A 24,778-nucleotide genomic window follows, 5' to 3' on the forward strand; every position below is an offset into this window, starting at 1 on the left:
TTTAAATGATTTATTGATCATCTGTACTAAAGAACAAAACCCCAAGGATGGTGGCCACATGTCTGGGTATGCCAATATCGTGGTGTGAGGTCAGTTTAAACTGTGTTGTGTGATTGTGTGGAAGCAGAAACCCTTTTATAAATAAAGTACTGAGGGCTTTTCCTGTCACGAGGGACCAGCAGGGCTGAGGGGACAGTGCAGTGTACTGTTAGGTAGCAGCACTGATGAGCCATGCCAAGCAGTAAAAGCCCCACAAATCACACAATGCTTGCAATCTGATCGCTAAAACTGCCCTATCAAAATAATGATACAAGACTTTTTCTGTGCCGTGGGACAGTGCAGATAGGATATGTGGTCCTCTCCTGGCAGTAATTACCATTCAAATTACCAATCACTGCAAAGGGATCCAAGGATTCCTCTGGCTTCTCTTCAAAATGGTAATTCCCAGCAGTATAGTCACATTATAACCAGGACCAAATGATGATCTCTGGTTTTATTTCACAACCTAGCCAGGTCGGAAAAGACAGCTGTGAATTTCTTGTTTCAGCGGGGTAAGAGTGGGCTCAGTCTGATATGACATGTGATTATGCCGCCTGCCTCCCAGGCCTCTAAAGCCTACACTTCAATTAGCATCACACAGCCCTCACAGCCATGCCCACACAGCCAAACAGAAGGAGAGAACAGGGGGAGGGATGTGATGAGTGGGAGAAAGGAGGTCAGTAGGGAGCGAGTGAGGGAAGATGAGACAAGCCGGGCAGCAGTTTGTCAGGACCTGGAGCCCCCAGTCACCCCAGTGACAGTTAGAGGATGAAGGATCTTAGCTCTGACTGTCATCCGTGATGTATGGGGCTGATCACTGTCCCAGCTGTTCAGAGTGAGATCGGGACTTTGCCTCTGGAGCAGCACTCCATGACACAGCTTCCCACAGCCTCTCTCCCACATGCAGCGGTTCTCAAATATCGCTGTCGGTCAAGAGCTGGAAAGAAAAAGAAAAAAAAAGACCTTTCTCGAGTGTTGCAAGTGCTCTAAATACATCCATAACTGGAACTAAGGTTTAGGAGAGTTTGCTGCTTTCTAGCGCCGCCACTCGGTGTGTGAAATCTCTGCTCTGCTGTACACCTGTCTGGCTACAACCGTTTTAAGATCTGAGACCCCCAAAAAAAAAACGCAGACCAGATGTGAAGTGGAAAATCGTCGCCAGCAACAGTTAAACTTTTGGCAGCCACATACGCAACACGTTTCATCACGAGCCAGAGCAGCTATTATTTCAAATGGGCAAACAAACACTTGACATTGGTTTGACTTAAGCATCTGTACAGCAGAATACAGAGTAACTGGACTGTGCAAGAAGCTGCATGAGCTACTCTGCTAAATTATTGATCATGTATGCAAGAACATAGACCTGAATATCAATTATTTACCGTAAAAACCTGTGAAGCTGAAGTTGGGAGGGGTTGGAGTTGTCTGCTGTACGTTGCTGCACTTTTGTACCTGCATTTTTGGCTATTTAAGCAAATGCAGATGAAAAAAACACATACCCTATTTTTTCTTATGTCTTTGATCCTGGCACCAATTGGTGATGAATGATGAATGTATGTAACGATGGTATAAACTCTGTACGCCATGTTGAGCTTATTGAGCCGCGCGTGTCGTTTTAGTATTCTCTGCATTTGCTGCTGCTTTGCTCGAACTTGAGGGCAGAGGCAGCGGAAAGCGAGAAAACGCTGTGTTTTCTTAATGAGGCGGGCATCACGGCAGGCAGCTCCCTGTAACGCTTCGACGTGTCGCTGCTGTACGCTCATTAAAGTCAATGTTGTCCGTCGGGTTTGAATGCACCACTAACAGCTGTTTTCTCTTTGCAGATCGGGTACTGGAACGAGTACACGCGATTTGTAAATATTATGGACCCGCAGGTCTCCAACGACTCCTCAGTGGAAAACCGAACGATTGTGGTCACTACTATTATGGTACACTTTCCATGCAGTTTTAAATGTTTCACGTATTCTGCCACTCAAGGTCATGGTGTTGATTCCGATCAGTGATACATTCTGTCCTGGGCGGGTAGAACCACATCTTTTTTGTGTTGCTTTCCATCCACTCACTACACGTTGAAACAGTCGATCCAAGTCCGGGGGGAGTGTTTCAACTGTATCCGTGTGGGTGTCAAAGCATTTTGATTTCCCATACTTCAGTGGCCTGTCGTAGCAGTGACATCACAATAATGGTATACTGTATATGATAGTGGTTGACTCCATCAATTACAAAACGCATACAAACGCATACGTAAGTAGACCTGTCTGTCCTCATCAAGTAAATGTTCAATGACACTTGGGATAGACTGGCCGAAAGAATGACTAGACAGTGAACCTGCAATGGTTTTTCAAGCCGGGCAAAGCAAAATGAACAATATTGGAGTAGGAATAAGAAGGTTTGGTGTTTCCCCTTCTTATCACCTCTCCAATCTATTTTGCATTGCTCCTTCATGTGTTCTGTGTTGAAGTATAACTTCCAGTAGGAATCATATTCTGGGCATTAGCCCCAGACCAAAGTATAATATAACAACACATATTTTTAGATTCATTTACTTTTAAGTGTATGGACTCAGGTTTATTGTTTTGCCACCACTGCAAGTGTATTTACTGACTCTGTAATGACATCATAATTACTTGGCGCAGCGCCTCATTTAAAAAATGATAGGAAAACTGTTCAGAACCCGATCAGGACGTTGTGGCATTCATCCATAGACAGGGAGTCACACAGTAGAGAGTGGAAACATTTAACGTTTCTAAATGAGGAACACAGTAAGGCGGTTAACACATGTTAACTCACGGGAAACCGTGAATTGGAGGCAAGGTGAGGGGATACATTCAGCACAGAACAAACAAACCATTGTGCTCCTACTTGCACTCTAACTGCGTGTGGCTGTAATGACAATGCGTGCTCTCCTGAGCAGCCCTATTGTTTGACTCTGATGATGTGCTCAGAAAGAGAAAAGATGAGCTGCACCAGCTTTTTGAAAAGGAGAGGAAACCTAGCACGCTCCTGCTCTCCTAATGTAATTATTTTTTTTATTTAGTGGGTATTTTGTGCATTTTTCTGAATAGCAAATAATGGCTAATTTTGTTTTGTCTTGTTTTATTTACATCTTTTTATTTTTATTTTTTGGAATGAAGCAGTCTTTAAGTGCGCACTGGTGCAATGTGCTTGAATATGTTGAGATACAATGGGCACTTTCTGATCCCTCTCCTGTCACTGGCATTTACTTATGAAACCCATCCCCATTCCCATCCCCACCCACCTCTGAGCTGACCCACACCTCGCCTGCCAATGACTCCCAGCCCTGCGAAAGCTCATTCCGGCCTCTTGTTTTGTCCTGTTGAAATGAAAACAAACGTTGCTCTCCCTTGCTTTAACCTTCTTGTATTACGCCACTAATGTTGAGCCCCTGGGCTCACAATGGGTTGGGTGCATTGGGCTTGGTGTCTGCCGGCTGCCATGGCTTAATAAGAGCAGGGTGACAACAACGTGATCATGCTGCTGTTATAAGAGCATATTTGTGCGTTCGCGGGGCATCATCTCTGTAAGCATGACTGCATGGATGTGTTTTTAGCAGCTTATATTATATTGAATCTCTGTGTTAGCGTGTATGTGTGTGTGTGTGTGTGTGTGTGGTTGTGGCTGTGTGAGACTGCAGTGAGTGCAATAGTGTGAGTGTGTGTGTGTGTGTGTGTGCATGGGTACATGTGAGTGCATGTATGCATATTTCTGTGAATGTGGGCCAGGGCATTGGGAGGTAATAAACCAGCGTGTGTTTAAATCAACAGGAAGCTCCTTATGTGATGTACAAGAAAAATTATATGCATCTGGAGGGGAATGACAGATATGAAGGCTACTGCGTCGATTTAGCATCTGAGATTGCCAAACATGTTGGAATTAAGTACAAACTGTCTATAGTAATGGATGGGAAGTACGGAGCCCGAGACCCCGAGACCAAGACGTGGAACGGGATGGTGGGTGAACTGGTCTATGGGGTGAGTACTGGGAGCCTTGGTTTCACTGATTACATGACAGTTTGCAAGGAACTTCAACATGAGAGGAGATCTCATTTTTCTGTCTTAAGGTTATCACCAACCCGTTGTGAACTCATAAGCCTAGTTCAAAGTCTGATGCTGTTCCAGGAAGCTCAGCTGTGAGTGAATTTGTGAAATGCAGCCTCAAGCATTGGGGAGTTGGTGATCATCTTGAGACGGAGAAAATGAAATCATTTCTCAGTGCTGTTCATTGCAATTAATCCTTCTTACTTAGCCTAGAACGTGCTCTGTCTTTCTCTCTCTTACAGTCGAAACAGAGGTAGGTACATGAAAACAATGAGTCCATATGGCAAACACACTGTAATCACTTTGATGAATGAAAGATTGTATGCCTTTGAAGTGATTGTGTAATTATGTTCCATGTTTGATGTGTATGATGAATATACCACATTGTAAATTCCCAGCTGAGAAAGTCTGCTTTAGAATCAACAGCAAAATGATGCTTTGTGGTTTGAAACAACAAGACCCATATGTGTAGTGCTCCATTAAGGTTGAACCGCTCACATTAGCAAAGGGTCACGCCATGTTTTACATCTGACAGAGCTCTCACACAACACCTTAACCATTACAAAATTACCCTAGCCCCCCCCCATCCCCCCAGCCCTTTCTCGCTTTTCTCCGAGGCCACAACAGTTGAGCTGGGGCCAAATTCAAAATGCATGAGGGGTTAGACTTCCTCATCTGTTCAATTTCCCAACTATCAGACTGAGAGATTGCCTGGTTTGATGCGCTATAGCCACCAAATTATCTTTCAAATGGGAAAAGTCCACTCCCTGCCAAGGGGAGGGCGAACAAATATCTCAATCATGTCACTGTCAAGTCTTTCCAGGCCTGTAATTTTACAGCAGGTGGTCCGGGACTAATAGTTTTGTACATTGTGACCTTTTGACCAGTAAATTAATTTGATTTTAGTTGTCTTTTAAAGGTTAGGCCCGAGGCTGCTCTTTATTGCTTTGTTTCCCTCACCATTGATTGAGTGCTGCTTACGCCTGCACAAGGATTAAATGGTTATAGCCCTTCACAATGTTGTGTTGACAGCACAAAGAAAAACAGTCATGTTTATCGGGTCTATTTGTGTTGCTCCTAGTTTGACCTTGTAAGAAGCATTTTCTGCCTCGTGCAGCCTCAGTCCAACGTTTTCTCAGTTTGACATAAAAAGACGCTGTGGCACAACACAAAGAACTGTCCTTCGCTGAGTGGCTCCTTTGAAGAGAAGCACTTATTTAATTAATCACACACACACACACACACACACACACACACACACTAGCTGCAGTAAGACTGTCTTATGTGATTAATTATTTTCTTTTGCGCGTTTACAAAGGGAGCCATTGTGATTTCTAAAAAGGCAGCGCCACCTCGGTGGATGTGTTTTGATAGCATAATGTGATTGAAGGAGCAGAGTAAATGAGGGGGATAAAGAGAAACAGCTTGCAAAATAAAACAAATACAGCTAATGCCAGAACAAGCCGGGTTTGGGAAATCCAGCCTACTGCATTTCACACACACACGCGCACACAGTCGAGCCTTTTTCATTTCTCTTCCTATTTTCAATGCCAGCAACCTCTTTATGTCAATCTTAAGTTCAAATAACATTAATAAATAGCTGCGTGAAGTGACTTCACGGTTGAATCAAGCATTTCAATTATTCAGTTGCAGTTTCACTCCAAGCTTTAGCATGGAATGAATTGTTTTAAGAACTGTTCCACTGAAAAGTTTGAATAAGTCTCCCACTGTTTCTTCCTGAGTCCTGATTATGGAAGCATTTGGTCAAACGTGACTCAAACTCCCATCTGCCTTGGTGGATTTTTTTTTCCCAAGCTGTCTCTCTAAAAAGTCTCATAGGACTTTAGTGAGCTTTTCGACACATTTCAGAGAAAAATATACTTAAATTGACTGAATCTCTAGTTGCCATGTTTGGGTGGAACGCTGTGCAAATGCCACTCTTGCTTTTTTTCCCTGTGTGTATGTGATGTGTGTTGTCGTTTCAGCCTTCCTTCAAGTGTCACAGTCAGAGGCTTCTTAGGATAGTGTGAACAATTGTGTGCTAACAACATTGTTTTAAGCTTTCTCCACAGCTCCAGTCATTCACACATACATTTGAAATGACCTATTTGTTTATACAGGCCATAACTAATGCTCACTATGCATGTCCCTGTTTCCAGAGAGCAGATATAGCTGTTGCGCCTCTCACCATTACTCTGGTTCGAGAGGAGGTGATAGACTTTTCCAAGCCGTTTATGAGCTTGGGCATCTCCATTATGATAAAGAAGCCACAAAAGTCCAAGCCCGGTGTTTTCTCCTTCCTGGACCCGCTGGCCTATGAGATCTGGATGTGTATAGTGTTTGCCTATATTGGGGTGAGCGTGGTCCTGTTCCTGGTCAGTCGGTTCAGTCCTTATGAGTGGAACCTGGAGGAACAGGATGAGACCAAAGATCCCCAGACTCCCCCTGATCCTCCCAATGACTTTGGCATCTTCAATTCCCTCTGGTTCTCACTGGGCGCCTTCATGCAGCAGGGCTGCGACATCTCCCCCAGGTGAGTCAGCTGCAATAGACACCAGGAGGGGACGGCAATATCTCTGCAATGCAATATCTAAATACAACAGGACTAATGTGATTTTGGTTATTATAGTGCACCATTTTGGTTTGACGACCTCTTTGTTATCGATTTTCAATGTTTTAATCCTGAGAAAGGACTAGATGATCCAGTCAAGAAGTAATCAAACAATTTCAGGGAGAATCTCAAAGAAAGTTGCGTAATTTATTGTGACTTCAGAATATAAACAGACATGGAGGCGGACTGTCAGCGTCGTCAGTTAATAGCTGTTGAGTGCGAGATGTCTTGTGCTGAGAAACACATGAAACTATGGATGAACTGCGGATGGTTGTGAAGACGGAATCACAAATCATGGGGTTCTGCTCACGCCCCAATCGCTGTTCAGTCGTACATGTCAAACGTGTTAAATACGATTTGAAATCAGGAAGACTATGATGCGTCCAATGACGTTAAAATCACATCGCTTAACTCCTCACACTACGGGCTAATTTGGCTAGATTATCTGTTCAAATCAACCTTAAATTGGAGGACACCCAAGATTGTCTTAAGGGCTATTTCGGGACAGAAATCTGGCCAATTATCCTCTAGTGTGGGGCAGATTTTACCCCCATCAGGTATAACTTCTGGGGCAAACCCTCTATGAAATGTCAGCCAGTGTGTTGTATTTTGTCTTTTCATGTTATTGTGTGTATTTGTCACTCATTAGTTGTGAGTAGATCACAACTACTCACTGATGCATGTTCTGCCACGTAAAGTGCAAACCAAACAAGGCAACAATTCTCATGATGCCGACCGTGCTGTTTCCCGGTTATGTTTTTTTGTTATTGTTTTAACTGATAGACACATAGTGGCAGAAATGACATATTGTGATAATTTAATCCTCACACAAAACATCTCAGCTGTTGCACTGTATGTGCTGTTGGCTTTTGTCAGTTTTAAATACTGAAATCATCATCAACAAAATTGTCTCTTCAATCCCGTCTTCAGGCTATGAAATGATCTTTAACCCCAATTGTTCAACAGACATTTAATGCCTTGGATTGCACAACATTTTAAACAACTGGTGCCTTGGGGTTGCGGTGTTTTAGAGTTGCTGACACAGTCCGGGCTTGTTGGAACGATTTTACCAGGAAACTCTGATGACTAATGCATTTCGGTACATTAGACACTCCTGGTTAGATCTTAGCGGTTTCATGGGCACCACTGTGCGTCACTGTGTGTAATTACATTCTGTGTCCCCCCCCTTGCTTAGGTCTCTGTCAGGCCGTATCGTCGGTGGTGTGTGGTGGTTCTTCACCCTCATCATCATCTCCTCCTACACAGCCAACCTGGCTGCCTTCTTGACAGTGGAGAGGATGGTCTCTCCCATAGAAAGTGCCGAAGATCTGGCCAAGCAGACAGAAATAGCATATGGCACTCTGGACTCAGGTTCCACAAAAGAGTTTTTTAGGGTGAGTTGTGCCTGTATACTATTACTCTCTCTCACACACACACACACATGCAGACAACACCAGACTAATCAGGTGCTTTTAGATCCCAATGGCAAATAATGTGAAGGAACATTTTGCACTTAGACATAAGAACTGCTTTTTTAACATGCTCAATAAACCCATCCCTGCATTTTTGCCCTGCTGACCTGCACCGGATTGCTCCAAATGAGGCATGTTGACAGAGAAGCAGTTCTTGAACTCTTGTGACACGAATGTGAAATTGATGCGGCGGCTCTACAGTGTGCAACCTTGAGGCACCGGGGCTGTCAGCAGAAAGTGTGATAACAACGTGGAAGACTCAGAGGTGATAAAAACAAAGGGCTAATCAAAGCAAATACATCAGGCTCCAACTCAGAGGGGTCAGCGCACGGAATATAATTAGCTCGCCAGCCATAGCTGACAAATTGGACCTGATGAAGAAGAGCCCTGTAGGTCAAACCGAGCAGTCTGGAATAAGCAAAAATATTTCCATCAACATGAGGGACTAGCTGGGAATGAAGTCATAAATTAACTAAAATCTGAAGAGAAAGTATGTTAGGCTGTGAAAGGCAACCACATGCAGGAGTTCAGCAGCACTGCATGTTAAACGTGAGTCAGCTGCTCTGCTGTGAAATTCCCTGTTGTCTTAACGTGTGGCCCGGCTACTTTGGAGGTCCAGTCGTTTAGAAATAAAAAAAATAATTAATGAATCTGCACTCTGCCTGTGATGACGAAAAGGCAATATGACAGTCTTTTATCTTACACCCCCCCATTACTCATCAGCAGGAGAGGAACAATTCATATGTTTCACAGCTGCAGCCTCTTGGCAGCAAGAGCAATTCATTTGTATTACCCCTGGGTTGATTTGCAACAACAACAACATGCAGAATCAAATCCATGGTTTTTTTTTCTAGAGAAAGGCGAAAAAGATAGCGTCTTTATATTTACAAAAAAAAACAAAAAACACACAAACCTTGTGTTTAAAGTTGTTAACTGCCGAGAAGCTCGTATATCATGGGCAACATGGCACATGACATGTATGACAGCAACACTTGACTCGCACAGAACCTCAGAAGGCGTGCCATCACTCTCCCTTTCATCACAGATGCGACACAGCTCCATAAACAGTATTTGTCTTCAGACAGTATTGATGCAGATTACAGATCATGACTGTGACTGTGAAGCTGTGCAGCAAGTAGAACAATCATAGAGGTGGTCATGAAGTCACCGTTTTCCCCTGTATTCTTGATAACAAGTGTTCCACTCACATCCTTTTGCAAGTCCTCAAATAGAAAATGACACGCGTGAACTGCTATTCCGAGGAACTTTTAATTAAAGCTGTAGACGGCTGACAAGAAGAAAAAAGAAAAACACACACACACTGATTAATAAGAGTCTAAGTTCATCTCAGATCTGTTTTTCAGGAAATACATTCAGGCTTAATTAGACCCGTGTGGCATCAGCCAGCTGGAAATTTTTAAATCAACTCCAATGTTTCAAACAAGACATATGTCATCATCTCTGACACCTGTGGTGTTACATTTTTGATGAGTTCACCTGGTTTATCCTCCAAAGTTACTTGAAGAGGAGAACATGCTCAGTCGTGACCCTTTTTCCCGAGCACGGCTGTAGTGGTATGAAAATACCATAATGTGAACATACACAATAATTAGCTGCAAAACCATCAACATTTCCCTGTTTTAGAATCTGGTAAATGATCTCAGCGTCTTCTGTTATTTAAGAAATGCCCTCGGGGAGAGAAGCTGGCAGTTTGAACACATGGCTTATTACCTGACAGTTACAGTTTTTTGCATCACCGTGTGTCTTAATTGTGGGACGGGAATGAAGAGGAGCTGTGGAGGAAATTCCAAAGACAGTGGTGTAAGTGTTGATTGGCCATGAGAGCCCCAATTCTGCTGCTCCTAACCAACCAGGACAGCTGGCCTGGGAGCCTGTTGACGGGCTCAGCGGCAGCCTGTGAATTCGCTGTAGGCTCTTGGCAGCGTGGCTCTACCTGCTCTTGGCTCCTCTCCCCCAGACGCTCCTGCTTTGTTTGGGCGTCCTCTCCTCTGTCTGCAGCCTGTGTGTTGCTTTTACCTTGAGACAATGTGAGATCGCTTCAAGCTTTGTGTTGCCCGTCCTCAACACGGCAGCTGCCGTGCACCACTGCACCTCTGAGCTTAATTGCGTGATTTTAATACCCGCTCTGGGTCTTTTCATGCAGTCAGTTGAACATTTGGGCTCGGGATGATTAGAAAATGATGAGCTGTACCAGCAAGGCCATGTTTGTCGCCTTGATGGGATTGTATTCAATCAAACGGCTTGGCACAGTTACGTTTCGAAATCGAAGGAGAAGCCGGATCATAGCAATGGTTAAGATGATAAAATGGGCTGATGTGGCTGTTTAATTATGTGTAAAGACTGGGGTGAGACCATCAAAGACAGCCACACTGCTGTCCCTTTATGCACCTCATTTAACAGCGTAACAATGAAAGACTGATAATTGCACAGCGTAATGACATACCACGGAACTGTGTTCTGTACCCTCTCAAACGATTAGACATTCGTCAGAGCCTCGCAGCAAACATGCATCTTGCTGATCTGCAGGTGTGGCGGTAACAACAGCTTGAGTGCAGTCACCGGCGCATTTTACTATGCGTTGAAATCAATTTCACGTCTCAGCTCTTGCGGCACTATAGCCTCCGCTTGGTCCAACACTATGTTTAATAAGTAGCTTTTCTGTGGAGAGCAGACCTGCATTTATCCAGGGTGGCTGGAAGAGGAGCCAGCACAGATATTTATTTATTTAAAAAAGAAAAAAAATCCTTAGTTTGCCCTGCAATTATACACAGCACAATGTAACATAACTTCCTGAGCTCTTGTCATTTTGTGTTTTACCGTAGTGCTGAGTGAGGGGGAGGCTCCTCTGTAGATTAGAGCCTGTTTGCATAAAAGAGAAAGCTGACACAAGCGATGATAGACTCGTGCGAGATAGAAGTAACCTCTGAGGGGAAAGCACTGTCCTCAGAGAGCCTTATCGAACTTTAGATGTGTGGCACAGCAGGCGCAGGAGGAGCTATTGGAGTCCAGCAACAAGCAAAGATGAGCGATTGGTATTCAGGGCGCAGTGTGTGGCACTTCAATGACAAAGTGCAACCACAGAGCCTCAACTTTCATTTCTCCGCACTTGAGATACAGGTAGTCCCGGCAAACTGGATATTGGAGGAAAGTGGCGATGTCCACAAACGAAATAGAGGGGAAGTAAAGTTGAAGGAAATGTAGTGGTGCGTGTTTTGAGATGGCATTTAGATATACAAGCAGGGGGGAGAGTGCGTGAGGGAGGCAGCCTGAGATACTGAGGGACGAATAAACAACAGACTGTGGTTCGAAGGGCAGCGGACAGAGGTCTGGAAACGCTGCGTAACTCTAAATCAATACATATTAAGTGGTTGTTTAGAACAAACAGGGCAATTTCCTTGACTTTGGACTTTAATCACTTGTCCCCTGTAAGACATTTTAATGACGTTGTTGATTTCAAGTGTTCAAACAATAGATTAAGTAAAATACTTAAAAGCAAATCTGTCTCTCCCCCTTAATGATTTTAGTCTGACTTTCATCTTTTGACCGCGTACATTAGATAGTGTGAGCTTGGCTTTGTAGAGGAATGCTGGGGCCGCACAGTCAAGTGTGGGCCAACAAAACGTTCAACCGATTGGCGACAGGTAACGTTTTCCCTTATGTGTGAACACATTTCAATGTTGACCACTGAATGGATACAGGAAACTAGAGTGGATAAACTGATAAATAATAGGATTGACTGAAAATGATGCAAATATCCAAGCAAGGTGAAATGTTTTGTACAAATTGGATCATCACAGAAGTGTGTCTCGCAGTCCAAATATAGTAAATAAAAATAAGACCGCAGTGCTGTTCCTCTGCTGCTGTGGGTTTAGGTGAAAGAGATTTCAAGGCGCTTCATCATTCTTGTTTAAATAAAACTTATAGCAGACTACTATATTTGGTCTGTTGTGATTTATAAAGGGAAAAGTGATAGTGGGATAGGAGGGATAGTGATTATACTGGACAGAGGATGTTGTCGATGGAGCTGCCGGATAGGAGGAAAAGGTTCATGGATGTTTTGAAGGAGGACATGAGGACAGTTGGTGTAACCGAAGAGGACACAAGGGAGACGGGACAAGATGGAGGCAGATGATCCGCTGTGGCGACCCCTAAAGGCCAAAAGAAGATGAAGAAGTGATCATACCTCATCCTCGGTCACCAGGCTGGAATGAGGCACCTAAGTTTGTGTTCATGCCATTTAGAATCGAGCAGGGAACTCACAGCTTCAGACAGATTTGTGGGAGGAACACCTACACAGAAGATGTAACTGTGTCACCGCAGTAGGAGGGGTGCCTGAGATCATATATACGATATATATATATATATATATATACATATATATATGGTTGTTTAGTATAGTGTGAAAACACTTGGAGAAGGAGGGTTATGCTGTTTGCAACACATAGCAAGTCATGTTATATTTTATACAACAGCTATAAACTCCTTGTTAACCGTCTGGACGATCATTTAGAATGCATTGGGCAGTTATAGTGTGGTGTAAAGTAGAGCCCCGTGTACAGAGCTGTATCCAGGGCAGATTGTAATTGCTCAGCAAGTTATCTTTTCATTGATGATGGACTTTTTGCAGCCATTATTCCCTAATTGAATTTTAAATGACGACTGCAGACCAGAACGTAAATTATTAGATTGTAATGGAGATGAGAGTAGGCTTTCAATACATTGTGGTGTGTGTGTGTGTGTGTGCACATTTATGGGCCAGCCAATCAATAGTAAATAATCAAACATCCCTCCTCCCCTTCTGGGCTTTCATACTGCTTTATTGTCTCTCATGCTACATCCACACTACTTCTTTGTCTAATGTTGACAGTATTATACACCTGTCATCCACACTGCCGGCCTTTTTAACGCCCCCGAAATAGAGACATTGAAAAACAATGGCTGTTTTCATTTGAAAACTGCGGCGCTGCATTACCCACATTGCCTTTCTAACCGGCTCTTATTGGCCACAAATTGACTCTCGGCTGTCAACGAAAAGCTCAGAAACCTCCAGATTCATTTATAGCTGCTTGGCAGTCTCATAACAGCAATCCTCCGTCCTTGCATCTCACCGCTCTTGTTTCTTGTAAGTAGTACTTTCTGAAATCAAGCAAAACACTGTAGTAGAGGAACAGGAATCTGTTTCCTGTTGGTGCTGGTCACAGGTAACAGACTGAACTCACACCCTAATTGTTTTGAAATGAAAACATAGCACATACGGCCCTGAGCATCTCATTGGTTACTTGAGTTGCAGTGGAATCAGCCTATTTCGGTCTCTGTTGCACTTTGTCCCTGCTCTGATATTGATCAATTGACTTCATAAGGCTTTGAGGCAGCACACTCTGTCATCAGGAATCAATGCACAGATCCATTCTTCTCTCCTCATTTGAGGCGCCATTCCCACTGCTGAGCCTCGGTCCTTTGGGGGAAATGTCCTCCAAACTCGTGTCCTTTCCACTTTGAACAAGATTTGCAAACAAAAACATCACATCCATATCCAACTTGCCACCACCGCCTACCACTCGTCTCCCTCCCCTGTTGTATTTGCATTAAAATAGAACCGCCATCGCCTTGAAATCCTTCTGAAGGAAACATTCATCATGCAGACTTATTTCTTTTTTTAAATGTGTGTCTTGTTGCCATCACATCTCATCTGCACCTCTGGTCTGACGCTCTATATGACAGATGTCTACAAACAAAATAGTGTGTGATTACATGCCGGTGGAGCACTTAAGTCGGGTCAAGGTTAATGCTTTTGTTTATGAATAGAAACGCATTAGAGACGGATAGGCTTTTACATACTCCTATTAAGGAAGCTTTTACCAATTCAGGGTAGTGATGAGTCTATTCACTGATAAATGTGTTTGGGCATTCTAAGCCCCGGAGAGTTTAAATATCCTCTGTCTGCAATTTTAAATACAGCTTCAGTCCAAGAGACTTTTCACATTTCATTTTGTTTGCTGCTCAGATCCTATTTTCTGTCGTCCCAAATACACTGCTCGGCCGACTTCCATTTTCATTATTTAATAATATGCACATTTATTTTTGTGAAAACACAGTTGAATATTATTATGTTATGCGTTTTACATGCTGAACAAGTGCTGAATCCTGGCTCAAACGGGATCCGAACGTCTGACAATTACTTAAAGGGTCAGTGTGTCTGATTTAGTGGCATCTAGGGGTAAAGTTGAATATTGCAAGTGAATATAATGTTGCTTTACACTCACAGTCTAATTGTATATGCAAGACTGCTGTGACCTTCAGGTAAGAACATTAAAGATTATAGACGCCCACCCCAGAGTTTGATTTCTTCATTCTGGGCTAAACTGTACAAACATGGTACAAAATGACGTACTCCATGGAAGAGGATCCGCTCCCTGTGTGCAAAAAAGGTGATGATAACACATCCGTTCCTAATTTTCAGGTGATAAGACATAATTGAACCACGGTTTTATATATTATGTGTTCTATTTCTGCTGTTTTCTTGTTTTTCTGCACCATTGCTGCATGGCTTATGACTATGAGAGTTTTAAAAAAAGAATTAGCCCCAGGAAAGCATCTCTGACAGATGTTGGTCTATGAACAGCTCATCCATATTCCATTAACAAACCCATTGACCAAAAGTGGACCTTTTGATTCAACCACTTTTTGAAAAGCATCCAGCCACTTCATCAATTCTCTGGCCTTTACTGAAAGAGGGTATCTCTCTTTTTCTTTTTTCTTTTTCTTTTTTTTATGTGAGATCCAGTCTTCAGTAAACACAGTGCCAATCAGGAACTGGCTCATCACTGTTTGGACCAGGATCTGTTCAGAGTCTGAAATGCCCATGCCAAAATAAATCCAGTGGCACTGAATAATTTACTTGAGGCTTATTATAGATAGGGCTCCAGTCCCAGAGGTTTTACAGTTCTTGCTAAGCTTGACCCCAGGCGCTGAGAAAATGCTCATCTGTGTCACTTTGTGATGGGTTTCCTGTCTGAATAACACACTTTCTGCTTCACTTCTATTGCTTCTTCTGCACATCGACTCTGAGTCACAGTTGAGAGTTTGCATTAACGACAGCGTCGCTGAATGACTATCATTGTGTCGGAGTTCAATTGAATCTACGAGCCAAGGCTCTAATTCACTGAGACGTATTTTTAAACAAACTTTTACTCCATGTAAATGATTATTACCTGCAATTTTTTGTCACTAAAAAAAAAAGAAAAAAGATTGAACTTCTTTTTTTGTTTAATCCAGCCCACAAATGCCAGTATTTCTGCTTAAACCCAATTTGCATGACACCGCTTGCTGTAAAGATGATGTATGGTCGTTCGTCACACTCAGTGGATTGGAGTTTCAAGCTGCGACATACTGTAGATCCAATATTCCGAGAGTACATAAATGTGGATGGAGAAAAATGGATTTTGTAATTTCTTGCGCTTCTTGGTCTTGCAAAAGTTCTCCTCCCGCTCTATTTTGTGGAAGTATTTAAAGATACCGCACCGCTGCTTTCCGCGATGTCTATTAATACTTCATGACGGCAATTTTAAGGGAGTGCTCATTAAGCGCAAAAATCCTACAAACTCCATTAGAACAAACTGTTAATGCTGGGTTTTTTTTTTTTTCTCTAAACGACTTCTCTTCTCCTGTTCTTCCCCCCGCACAGCGATCCAAAATAGCAGTGTATGAGAAGATGTGGTCATACATGAAATCCGCTGAGCCCTCAGTGTTTGTTAAGACCACGCCTGACGGCGTAGCCCGGGTACGAAAGTCTAAGGGCAAGTTCGCCTTTCTCCTCGAGTCCACCATGAACGAGTACATCGAGCAGCGGAAGCCGTGCGACACCATGAAAGTGGGCGGGAACCTCGACTCGAAAGGATACGGTGTGGCGACGCCCAAAGGCTCAGCATTAAGGTGGGTGGAATAATATAACAATATCCTCCATGTTGTTATAGTATTCCACCTACCCTGATGTCCCCCTGTTGTCATTCTCTTCTCTCCCTCCTCTTATATGTTTTTTTTTTATGAATGCAGGTAACAATACAATATAAAAGTGGATAAAAAAAAGTTATATAATGATAATTAATGTTTGTTTTATAGATTTGTTTAGAGTTTCTATTTATATATTAAGGCTAAAGCTAACAGTCACGTCATATTTGTGCCTCTTTTACTGCTGCTCTCTCCTCTCTCTCTCTCCTTCAATCTTCCCTCCTGTCCCATGTGCTGTCCTACCTGACTGTTGTGTTGTCACTTTTAATTTAACAGTTCAATGCTTTTTCAATTTAGCCTTTAAAAGCTGCGCTGTCACTTGTGACGAATGTTAATTGCATGATGTTTGTTGTTGTTACTTCTCTTCTCAATGACAAGTGTCCCCATCCCGCACACTTCAGTTCTAAACAATGTAACCCTTCATGCCACCTTTTCCAAGATTTAACACTGTCTTTACCTGATATGAGCCTTTCTTATCTCTCCATATTCCTTCAATTCTTGAACAATTTGTCCTTTCCCAGACCATTCTGATTAGCCGATAGTATGTGCATAAGCCCCTGCTTTGTCAGCGGTAGTCTCACTACCGCTACCTATCATTATGATGCTTCGTACAATTATTACTTTGCATTAGATTTCTCACGGACCTGTGCATTTTCTTACAAGTTATGTTTTATCGTTTCAAGAAATGCTGTTAACCTGGCAGTTTTAAAACTGAATGAGCAAGGCCTCTTGGACAAATTGAAAAACAAATGGTGGTACGACAAGGGAGAGTGCGGCAGCGGGGGAGGTGACTCCAAGGTCAGCCTCGATGTCACAACAATCGGGTACAATAGTGCAGAGTAATCGGCAAGGCTGTTACAACCGTCCAACCATAACCAAACCAACTGCCCAGCAACCTGCTGCTGCCCTAAAGCAGATAACCAAATTAACTGAGAGTCTGACCAGTGGGTTTAACAGCTCAGATCAAATGAAGGAGCTCTTGCTTAACCAACAGAAAAATAAACATTTGCCTCTGGTGACACCGCTGTGTTCACAGACGTAAAGTAGACCAAGTGCTCATAAGAATCCATAGGTGTCTTCTGATTGACTGCCTTACAGCTTGGAAAGGTTGAGCTTGTTTCATCCATCCTTACAAACCTGTAGGGCAGATCGCCCACTGACTTTTGTCTGTGTACAGTCGTCGTAGACTGTTATTTCTCATTAAAATTCAAGTTAGTTTCGCCCGACAGGAAAGCAAGGGGAACAGCGGCATCTTGAGGGGACTAAGCATTGCAGTCAAACGTGAGAATTCTAATTGAACAAAAGATTTTATGATTCACTGTGAATAATTTCTCGGATGAAGCGTCTGTGGTCTTACTCCACCACATGCATCTCCTGCACCTCAACTCATCACCTACACTGCGATGACCCCTCCGACCATCAGATCTTTCCTTCTGCTTCTGTGGTTAGTTAATGAATGATTTTTCTATTATGGGAGCTAATGGTGCTGAGTGTGAAACACCCACTCACTCACAACAACTTAGTGTAATGTCAGTCTGGTTATTTGCCATGAAGCATCGTATTGTTTACAGTTCAGGTCAATTTAATGACAAATGGCCCACATGTGACGCAATAGGTCAGATTACTGGCTGGATTACACGCCCGCTTCAAGGTCCTGTGGGTGGCACATTGTATAATTACAACCTCAGTGTCATTTGTCATGGATTTGTCATGGACTGGGCTTTAAAGATAAGTTAACCGGCTGTGACTCTGTTAAAAAAAGGCATCACCATAGAAAGGCTACATGAGGCACAGGTCAAATAATGCACCGTGAAACGCCTGTGGTTAATTTCGGTCATCTTTTACTCAAGAGTCCCATTTCAAAAGTATCTGTCTCTTGAGCTCTGAGTGATCTTTTACCGCGCACAGGTATACGCGGCGCTCTCCCTCCGTTTTCCTGCCTTGTTGTAGTTCTCCACCAATGAGCGGAAAGGCCTGATCGTGTGGAATAAAGCAGCCCGGAGCGCTTTTGTTCCCTAACGGTGCATCTTCTGGCGCGTCGTGCTCACAGCTCCGCGTTCCAACGGACGACAGGAGCCGCACACAGCCATGTGCACGGTGTCTTTTCTCACCCTCTCGCACACAGTTGACACAGCTCTCGCTTGCCCCCAGGCACAACAAGAGTGTAGCCTAGATTGAGTTTCAGACACAGAGCATGTTACTGGGTAATTGCATTGTTAATCAATGTCTCTCTGAGCCAAGACAATGGTCTGGTCTTCACAGTCCTTTTCTCCAGATTGGCTATGAGGGATATACAGTGGTGTAATCTTCTCTCAGTGCATTATGCATTGCATGGATCCCCTTGGGGGACATTGTTCCCATAGAGAAGACAGGTCACTCATTTATCGATGCACTATTTCTCTTTGCCTCCAATTTGCTTTCCTCTGTTTACGGAGAGATTGACCTGAAATGCAAATGATGTTATGACTACAAAGTGCGATCTTCATGGCTTTATGATAGTTTTCAGACGTAATGCAGATACACTAGAGCGTTATGGTAATTTATAGTGGCGTGCAGTATTGGGGGGGGTTATGATAAAACTCTTAGAGATATCAAACAGCAAGAAACAGCTGTGTCAGGCATTAGAGAAAGCCGCCACGGGCAAATATGAGTGGAATTATTTTACTGATAAATCTGAGCTTAGTCTTGCAGCTCTGAGCGTTTTGATTGGGACACACTCGCCTGACACTAATCTGGCGTAATTTGGAGATAAAGTTTTCTTCGCAAAATGTCAGAATAGGTAAGAATTTATTAAGCTTTCACTTTCGGTCATGTGTGAAACGGGTGATAATGCCTCCAAATGTGTTGGTGTGATTGTAGTGACAGACAGAGTCAGCCACTGTAGGGGTACGCTGATAATGTGGAAATGGAGATATAGTGTATAGTATAGTCAGTTGCATTTTTTCTGTTCGTTAAGACAAAGATCCCGTTGGACTGAATTTGTTAAACACTGTTCACAAAAAAACAAACCCCATGACTGATTTCCTGCTCCCAAACTAATGTCGCTCTTTGATATTCATGGACTTGCAGATTGTATGTTTCAGTACCTGCCCGTCACCCCGCTAACAGCGTCTGCCGATTACTCAAAGCGATATGGGCAGGCCCTGGCTTTAGACTAGGGGTTATGAAGGTAATAGGTAGAATGCCTGCTCTCTGTGATGTTGACATTGCCAGGAGCTCTGCTTTATCGCTTTGTTAAGTATGTAGTAGTTTAAAAGTTGAATAACATAAAATAACATAATATAATGTTATTTATGTTATTTCCCACGTGAAGAACTCCTGTAAACCTTGCAGTATTGAAACTCAGTGAACAAGGCATCTTAGACAAGCTGAAAAACAAATGGTGGTACGATAAGGGTGAATGTGGAACCAAGGACTCTGGAAGTAAGGTCAGTCGCTGCAGGTCTTTTGTACTGATTCCAAATTGCATTTTGACGTACTGTTCATATGCAAGACAAAACGTCTCTAGTATACATTTTGTTTATTTGCTACACATAATTTATTTTCTCTTTTTTTGTATTCTATTTTTCCGCGCCACCAACTGTAACACAGTTTTGTACGTGGCACTGACACATGGCACTGTTTCCCCCAAATTCTTTTTTTTTCTTTCTCTTATGCCATAGGAATGACACATTTTTGACAAGTGATAATACAAAAGAAATACAGTAATGATAATGCTAAAGGGGAAGTGCCTTTCAGATACATGATTTCAAGTGAATCACAGCAGTTAATAGTTGTTGATAAATGCTATTTTTGCTCATTTTCACTCTTGACATTCATGATACTCTGACCATTATGCTGCTGTTTCTATTAACCAAACTGTTAATGAAAATTTGATTTATTTGCGTTGTTACTAGTTTGCACTGAGATGTGTCTATTAGATTCTTTAGCCTCCTGTGGTGTGACGAACAGCCGAAAGCCTTTTATTGCGATGAGTCAGTCAAATTCAACCTCTCTAAGTGGCACGGGCACTGTAGGGTGTCCTCCACATCTCATGGCTGTTCAGAGTTGAAGTTGGAGTCTCTGTTTGCACATCATAAGAAGTTGAGGAATGTAATAAACCCACTATTTAACCCTCTGAGATGCTTCCAAAGGTTCAGATCACATGTTAGGGTTTACCGGGTAGCTTTATGTTATCCATCTACTTGCTCATAGGGTTAAACTGCAAATAGTAAAACTCCAATGAACAAATTTTTAATGAATAAGTTTGGGAAGTAAGCAGCAGCAAAATGGTTTGATCCTCAGTGATCCTTTAATGGAGCTATCATTCATCTATTATGAATTTGACTGTACTGTATGACAATGTTGCCTTGAGAGTTATACGTACATGTCTCCAAGATGATATTTAAAAAAATTTAAATAAAATAAAAAGATAGGGATTTTCAGAGCTGTTGACCTATGCGATACTGACCAGCTTCCTAACATGGTCAAGAAGAAGCCATTTTACATACGTTTGGTGCAGTGTAGGGAAGCATAAGATCTACATTCACCAGCAGAGAGAGTTTTAAGAGTTGGCTTCTTGCTCCGTAATGGAGAATGGTTTGACTATGGCAGTCTGAAGTTCCTCATAACTTTGTGACAGCCATAGGAAAATCGTTTCAGTCAAAATTATAGCCTTAGCACCTGATTTCACCTTAAATGATACGTTGCTTGTAGCTGTTAGTAGATTATTTATGAACTTGCATCAGTAAAATGTAGTGTAATGATTCATGAAAGCATTTTTTACTGTTGAAAGTCAGGCTACGTGAGGCTCAGTGTGAAGGATACAGGCTGCATTTTGTGTGATGTTGTCCTTGCTCCACTGCAAAACTCTTAACGTTGCCATTCACTTTCCCCCAGGACAAGACAAGTGCTCTCAGTCTAAGCAATGTGGCTGGTGTCTTCTATATTCTGGTTGGAGGGCTGGGGCTGGCCATGATGGTGGCTCTGATAGAGTTCTGTTATAAATCACGGCAAGAAACCAAACGGCTGAAATTGGCCAAGAATGCCCAGAATTTTAAGCCGGCTCCCCCGACCAACACCCAGAACTTTGCCACATACAGAGAAGGCTACAACGTGTACGGAACCGAGAGCGTTAAGATCTAGAGGTACGTCGCCGCTGCTCACCGTCCAGAGAAATTGCAGGGGCGCCGTGATGGTGAATAATTCATGTGTGTGTGTCACTGTGCAGATGATGCTTGAAAAAATAGTTTGTGGCTGCTGTGTTGGACTAACACACACACACACACACCTGCCCAAACACCAGAATATACAGCTTAGTTTAGAGTTGCTATGTATGTACTGTATAGTTAGGCTAAATTTACGTCATGGAAGAAGGTCTGAGATATACAGTCCCTATTAGATGTCAGCAGCCATCATAATATGGTGGAGGCGAACAGAATTCAGTAGCTCACGGCATAAAACATTTAAAGATGAACACCTGTACCGTTTTTAATGTATTTACTTATTTGGCTGCAGTGAAATGAGCGTTAATGCAGAGCCTATAAGCTGCAGAGTTTAACACGGAGCATGCGCCGACAGTAACACTGATAAACACAGGACTGACTGCACCTGTGTGCTCTTGCTAAGCGCGAGGTTTGTCACAAGCATCCTAAAGTGCAGTTTCTGCATGTTTTGGGGGGGGGGCAAGAAAACATGCAAAAATATTGTAATAGGATTCATTGTACGGACAGCAGATGCATATTTAGTTTCCCCTGACATTTGCAGGATTGACACTGTGAGCTTTTGGAAGTCTATCCAAGTGGCTTTGGTGCCTAATCCTAAACAAACAAGTTAAAGGTAAATATTATAATAAAGAGGAGAAAAAAAAAGGAGCGATGGGCGTTGAACCCCAGTCTCTTGGATAATTATATTTTTGCCAGTCCGCCCACCACATCCTGATTCATGCACGTTCTTTGATGGTATTTATACAAAACCCAACAAAGTAGTTGTTTTTCCCAAACCTCAGCATGTATTGTTTTCGCCGTAACCCCCCAAAAAAAGAAAAAAAAGTAAATAATAGTCAAAAGAAAAGCTGAAAATGGGAAATTATAATAACACAAGCAGATTAGCTGAGTTTAACTCTTCTTCAAATTCATTTCGATGATCGTTTCTTTCATCCTGTGCATATTCGTAGGTTTTAAAAGTGTAGGCCTTCCACGTTGATCAAAGGAAGTCACCACACGCGCCGCATGTTGTTTTAATGCAGTTTTTTGTGCCGCTGCTAAACTTCCCCCGACATTCACACGGAACCTCACATCTCCCCCGTGTTTGTTTCTGCTCCGTATGTTGACACAGGTTTAGGAAACACTTGCATTGCCCCTCACAACTGTGACTAAACATCTACAGTATCAAAGGACAGGATCACGAGGGATTGAGCTCCGTGCCAAATTCCTTTCGTGTGGACATGGCACGATAATCTGCAATGACGACACGACTGGACTGGTCGCGCGAAGAGCCGATGCGGTTCCCTCCTCTCAGTGCCTTATGGAACTCCAAGTCCAACCAATGCAACTCATTCACACTGATACTGCTTTTTGCTTGAAACTCAAACAAAACAGAAGAATGGTGCAGTGATTTGAAAAAAAAAAAAGAAAAAGAATCTATATATAAAATACATTTGACATGAAACGGTGAATGAGAGAATTAAAGCCATCATTTGCAACCCTAAGCACATTTTGAAGTGCCACATAGATGACAAATCTTATATGACAAGTGTCTAATTGGTTTCTTGTAATCAATATGATCAGATTACACATCATCCTTCTGCTGCCAGATTTTCACTGGTCATATAGGTGTTCAGATAGGTTTATTAGATCGACTCAGTGCACTGTAAGACACTGGTAGACAATAGCTTTTATACTGCTGTAAACACTTGTGGTGACCTTGTACTTGTTTCAAGAGACAGACGGAACCTATTGGAGCGAAATTCAGCCATTCAGCCCAAAATGACGAAGAGTCTCAACTCTAAACTCTGGTGCTGCTGCCACTGTCTTCTGAACGTTCGACAGAGACTCGCGAAGATGTGAAGATGACCTGGTTTGGCTTTTTGATGCACCGCAGAACCAGGTCATTATTCGCACTTCCAATACTGCCATGAGTGTGTTTTGTATGACAAACGGAATATACAAAAAAAAAATTTATTCACGCTTGATTAAAAGAAGAAGAAAAAAGACAACACCAAATCAGTTTGATTCGTATAGTTTGTAAAATATCAAAGGAGCACTGACTCGCAGAGGTTTGCTGCTGAAGTCATTCAAGTCTTCTGTACATGACAGTAAAACCAAACAATAAAGGGGTAATTCAGCTGTAGATGAACTGCAATCCAATGAAAGGATAACAGTAATGGCTTTTGAACTGTAGTATTTTGGATTACCGTAACATTATTATTTTTTTTTCCTTAACGATTGCACATGATGATACAATGAGCTGTGGTTTGCTTTTAATTTGACTTCCTTTAGGAGCATTACAGTGTTTGGTGACTTCACTTAGTAAATGAAAAATATACGATTACAAGGGAAAACATAGATTTGTACAAGTTTATACCAGGGAGACTCCTGACGCTTAGCACATTTCCCCCCTATTGCTGTAATAATTTCTCTCTAAACGACTGTGATTCCATGGGATTCAGGGCGTCACATGCGTGGCCACCTGAACCGATGGGCAGATAGTTTTATATATATATATATATTAAAAAAAAAGGGAAAAAAAGATATGAGGTGAAAAATAAACTACTTGAGAACTGTGTACATTTAGATAAATGAGACTTATTTATATTCCACGATGAAAGATTGGTTCTCCTTTTTAAGAAACTGCATGTGAAAAATCAGTGATGCTTGACGAGCTCTGCTACTCACACACCTCAACCTTAGGTTAACAGTAGAAACCCGTGGCCTGGTTATTCTTCGGTTAATCAGTTTCACCCCCTTTTTCGTTTTGTACACCTCACCTTCTGCAAAAAAAAACAACAAAAAAAAAGTATAATAATTAATAAATAAAAAAAATAAAAAAAGCCAGGCATAGTTGTGGGTACAAAAGAGCAAGCGATGCATGCATAATTTGCCGAACCTCGTTAATGAGGTGCTGTACAGAGAATTTTAATACATTTTGTAAATAAAATGTACAGAAAGGATCCCTGTGTCTGTGTTTGTGTCACAACAATCTTGAAACCTTTTCTTTTGTTTTTGTGTGTTGAATAAAACCACTATGCTTATATGTTTAACACACTACATACGTCGGTATCAGCGGGCCCCCCTGCAGGCAAATACACAAACAGGGTTGAGGGTTTTTTTTCTTGTAATAGTCTGATATTGAGCCATTAGTCAATGGAAGTATATGTGTGTGTGTGTGTTTTCGATCAATAGTAAGCACCATCTGCTTCACGCTTCTCGCTCTCCTGCTGTGCATCCACTGATTGAAGGCCTCATTGACAACTTCATCTCACAAGTGATCTCTCTCCCTCTTTGCAAGATGCCTTGTGACATCACCGATAATGTACTATTATTATTATTATTATTATTATTATAACCACAAACTGCCTACACAGCAAACTG

The 24,778-nt window shown here is 42.3% G+C and overlaps 1 protein-coding gene across 3 annotated transcripts in view; it reads left to right on the plus strand.

The window, feature by feature from the left end:
- LOC122778223 (glutamate receptor 3) overlaps positions 1 to 24,357 on the plus strand; it is an 80,296-nt gene extending 55,939 nt beyond the window's left edge. Inside the window, exons 9-16 of one of the 3 annotated variants that reach the window (XM_044039861.1) lie at positions 1,863 to 1,967; positions 3,825 to 4,031; positions 6,257 to 6,630; positions 7,904 to 8,102; positions 15,886 to 16,133; positions 16,892 to 17,006; positions 21,087 to 21,334; positions 22,524 to 24,357. In XM_044039861.1, the coding sequence (XP_043895796.1) occupies positions 1,863 to 1,967; positions 3,825 to 4,031; positions 6,257 to 6,630; positions 7,904 to 8,102; positions 15,886 to 16,133; positions 16,892 to 17,006; positions 21,087 to 21,332 (1,494 nt within the window). In that variant the 3' untranslated portion in view covers positions 21,333 to 21,334; positions 22,524 to 24,357. Of the gene's footprint in view, positions 1 to 1,862; positions 1,968 to 3,824; positions 4,032 to 6,256; positions 6,631 to 7,903; positions 8,103 to 15,885; positions 16,134 to 16,891; positions 17,007 to 19,521; positions 19,637 to 21,086; positions 21,335 to 22,523 lie in introns of those variants that run through there. The other 2 variants (XM_044039862.1, XM_044039863.1) reach the window with 2 other exon arrangements.
- The last annotated feature ends 421 nt before the right edge of the window (positions 24,358 to 24,778 follow it).

Source organism: Solea senegalensis, linkage group LG12 (genome assembly GCF_019176455.1).
Source record: "Solea senegalensis isolate Sse05_10M linkage group LG12, IFAPA_SoseM_1, whole genome shotgun sequence".
In the NCBI taxonomy this organism is placed as follows: Eukaryota; Metazoa; Chordata; class Actinopteri; order Pleuronectiformes; family Soleidae; genus Solea; species Solea senegalensis.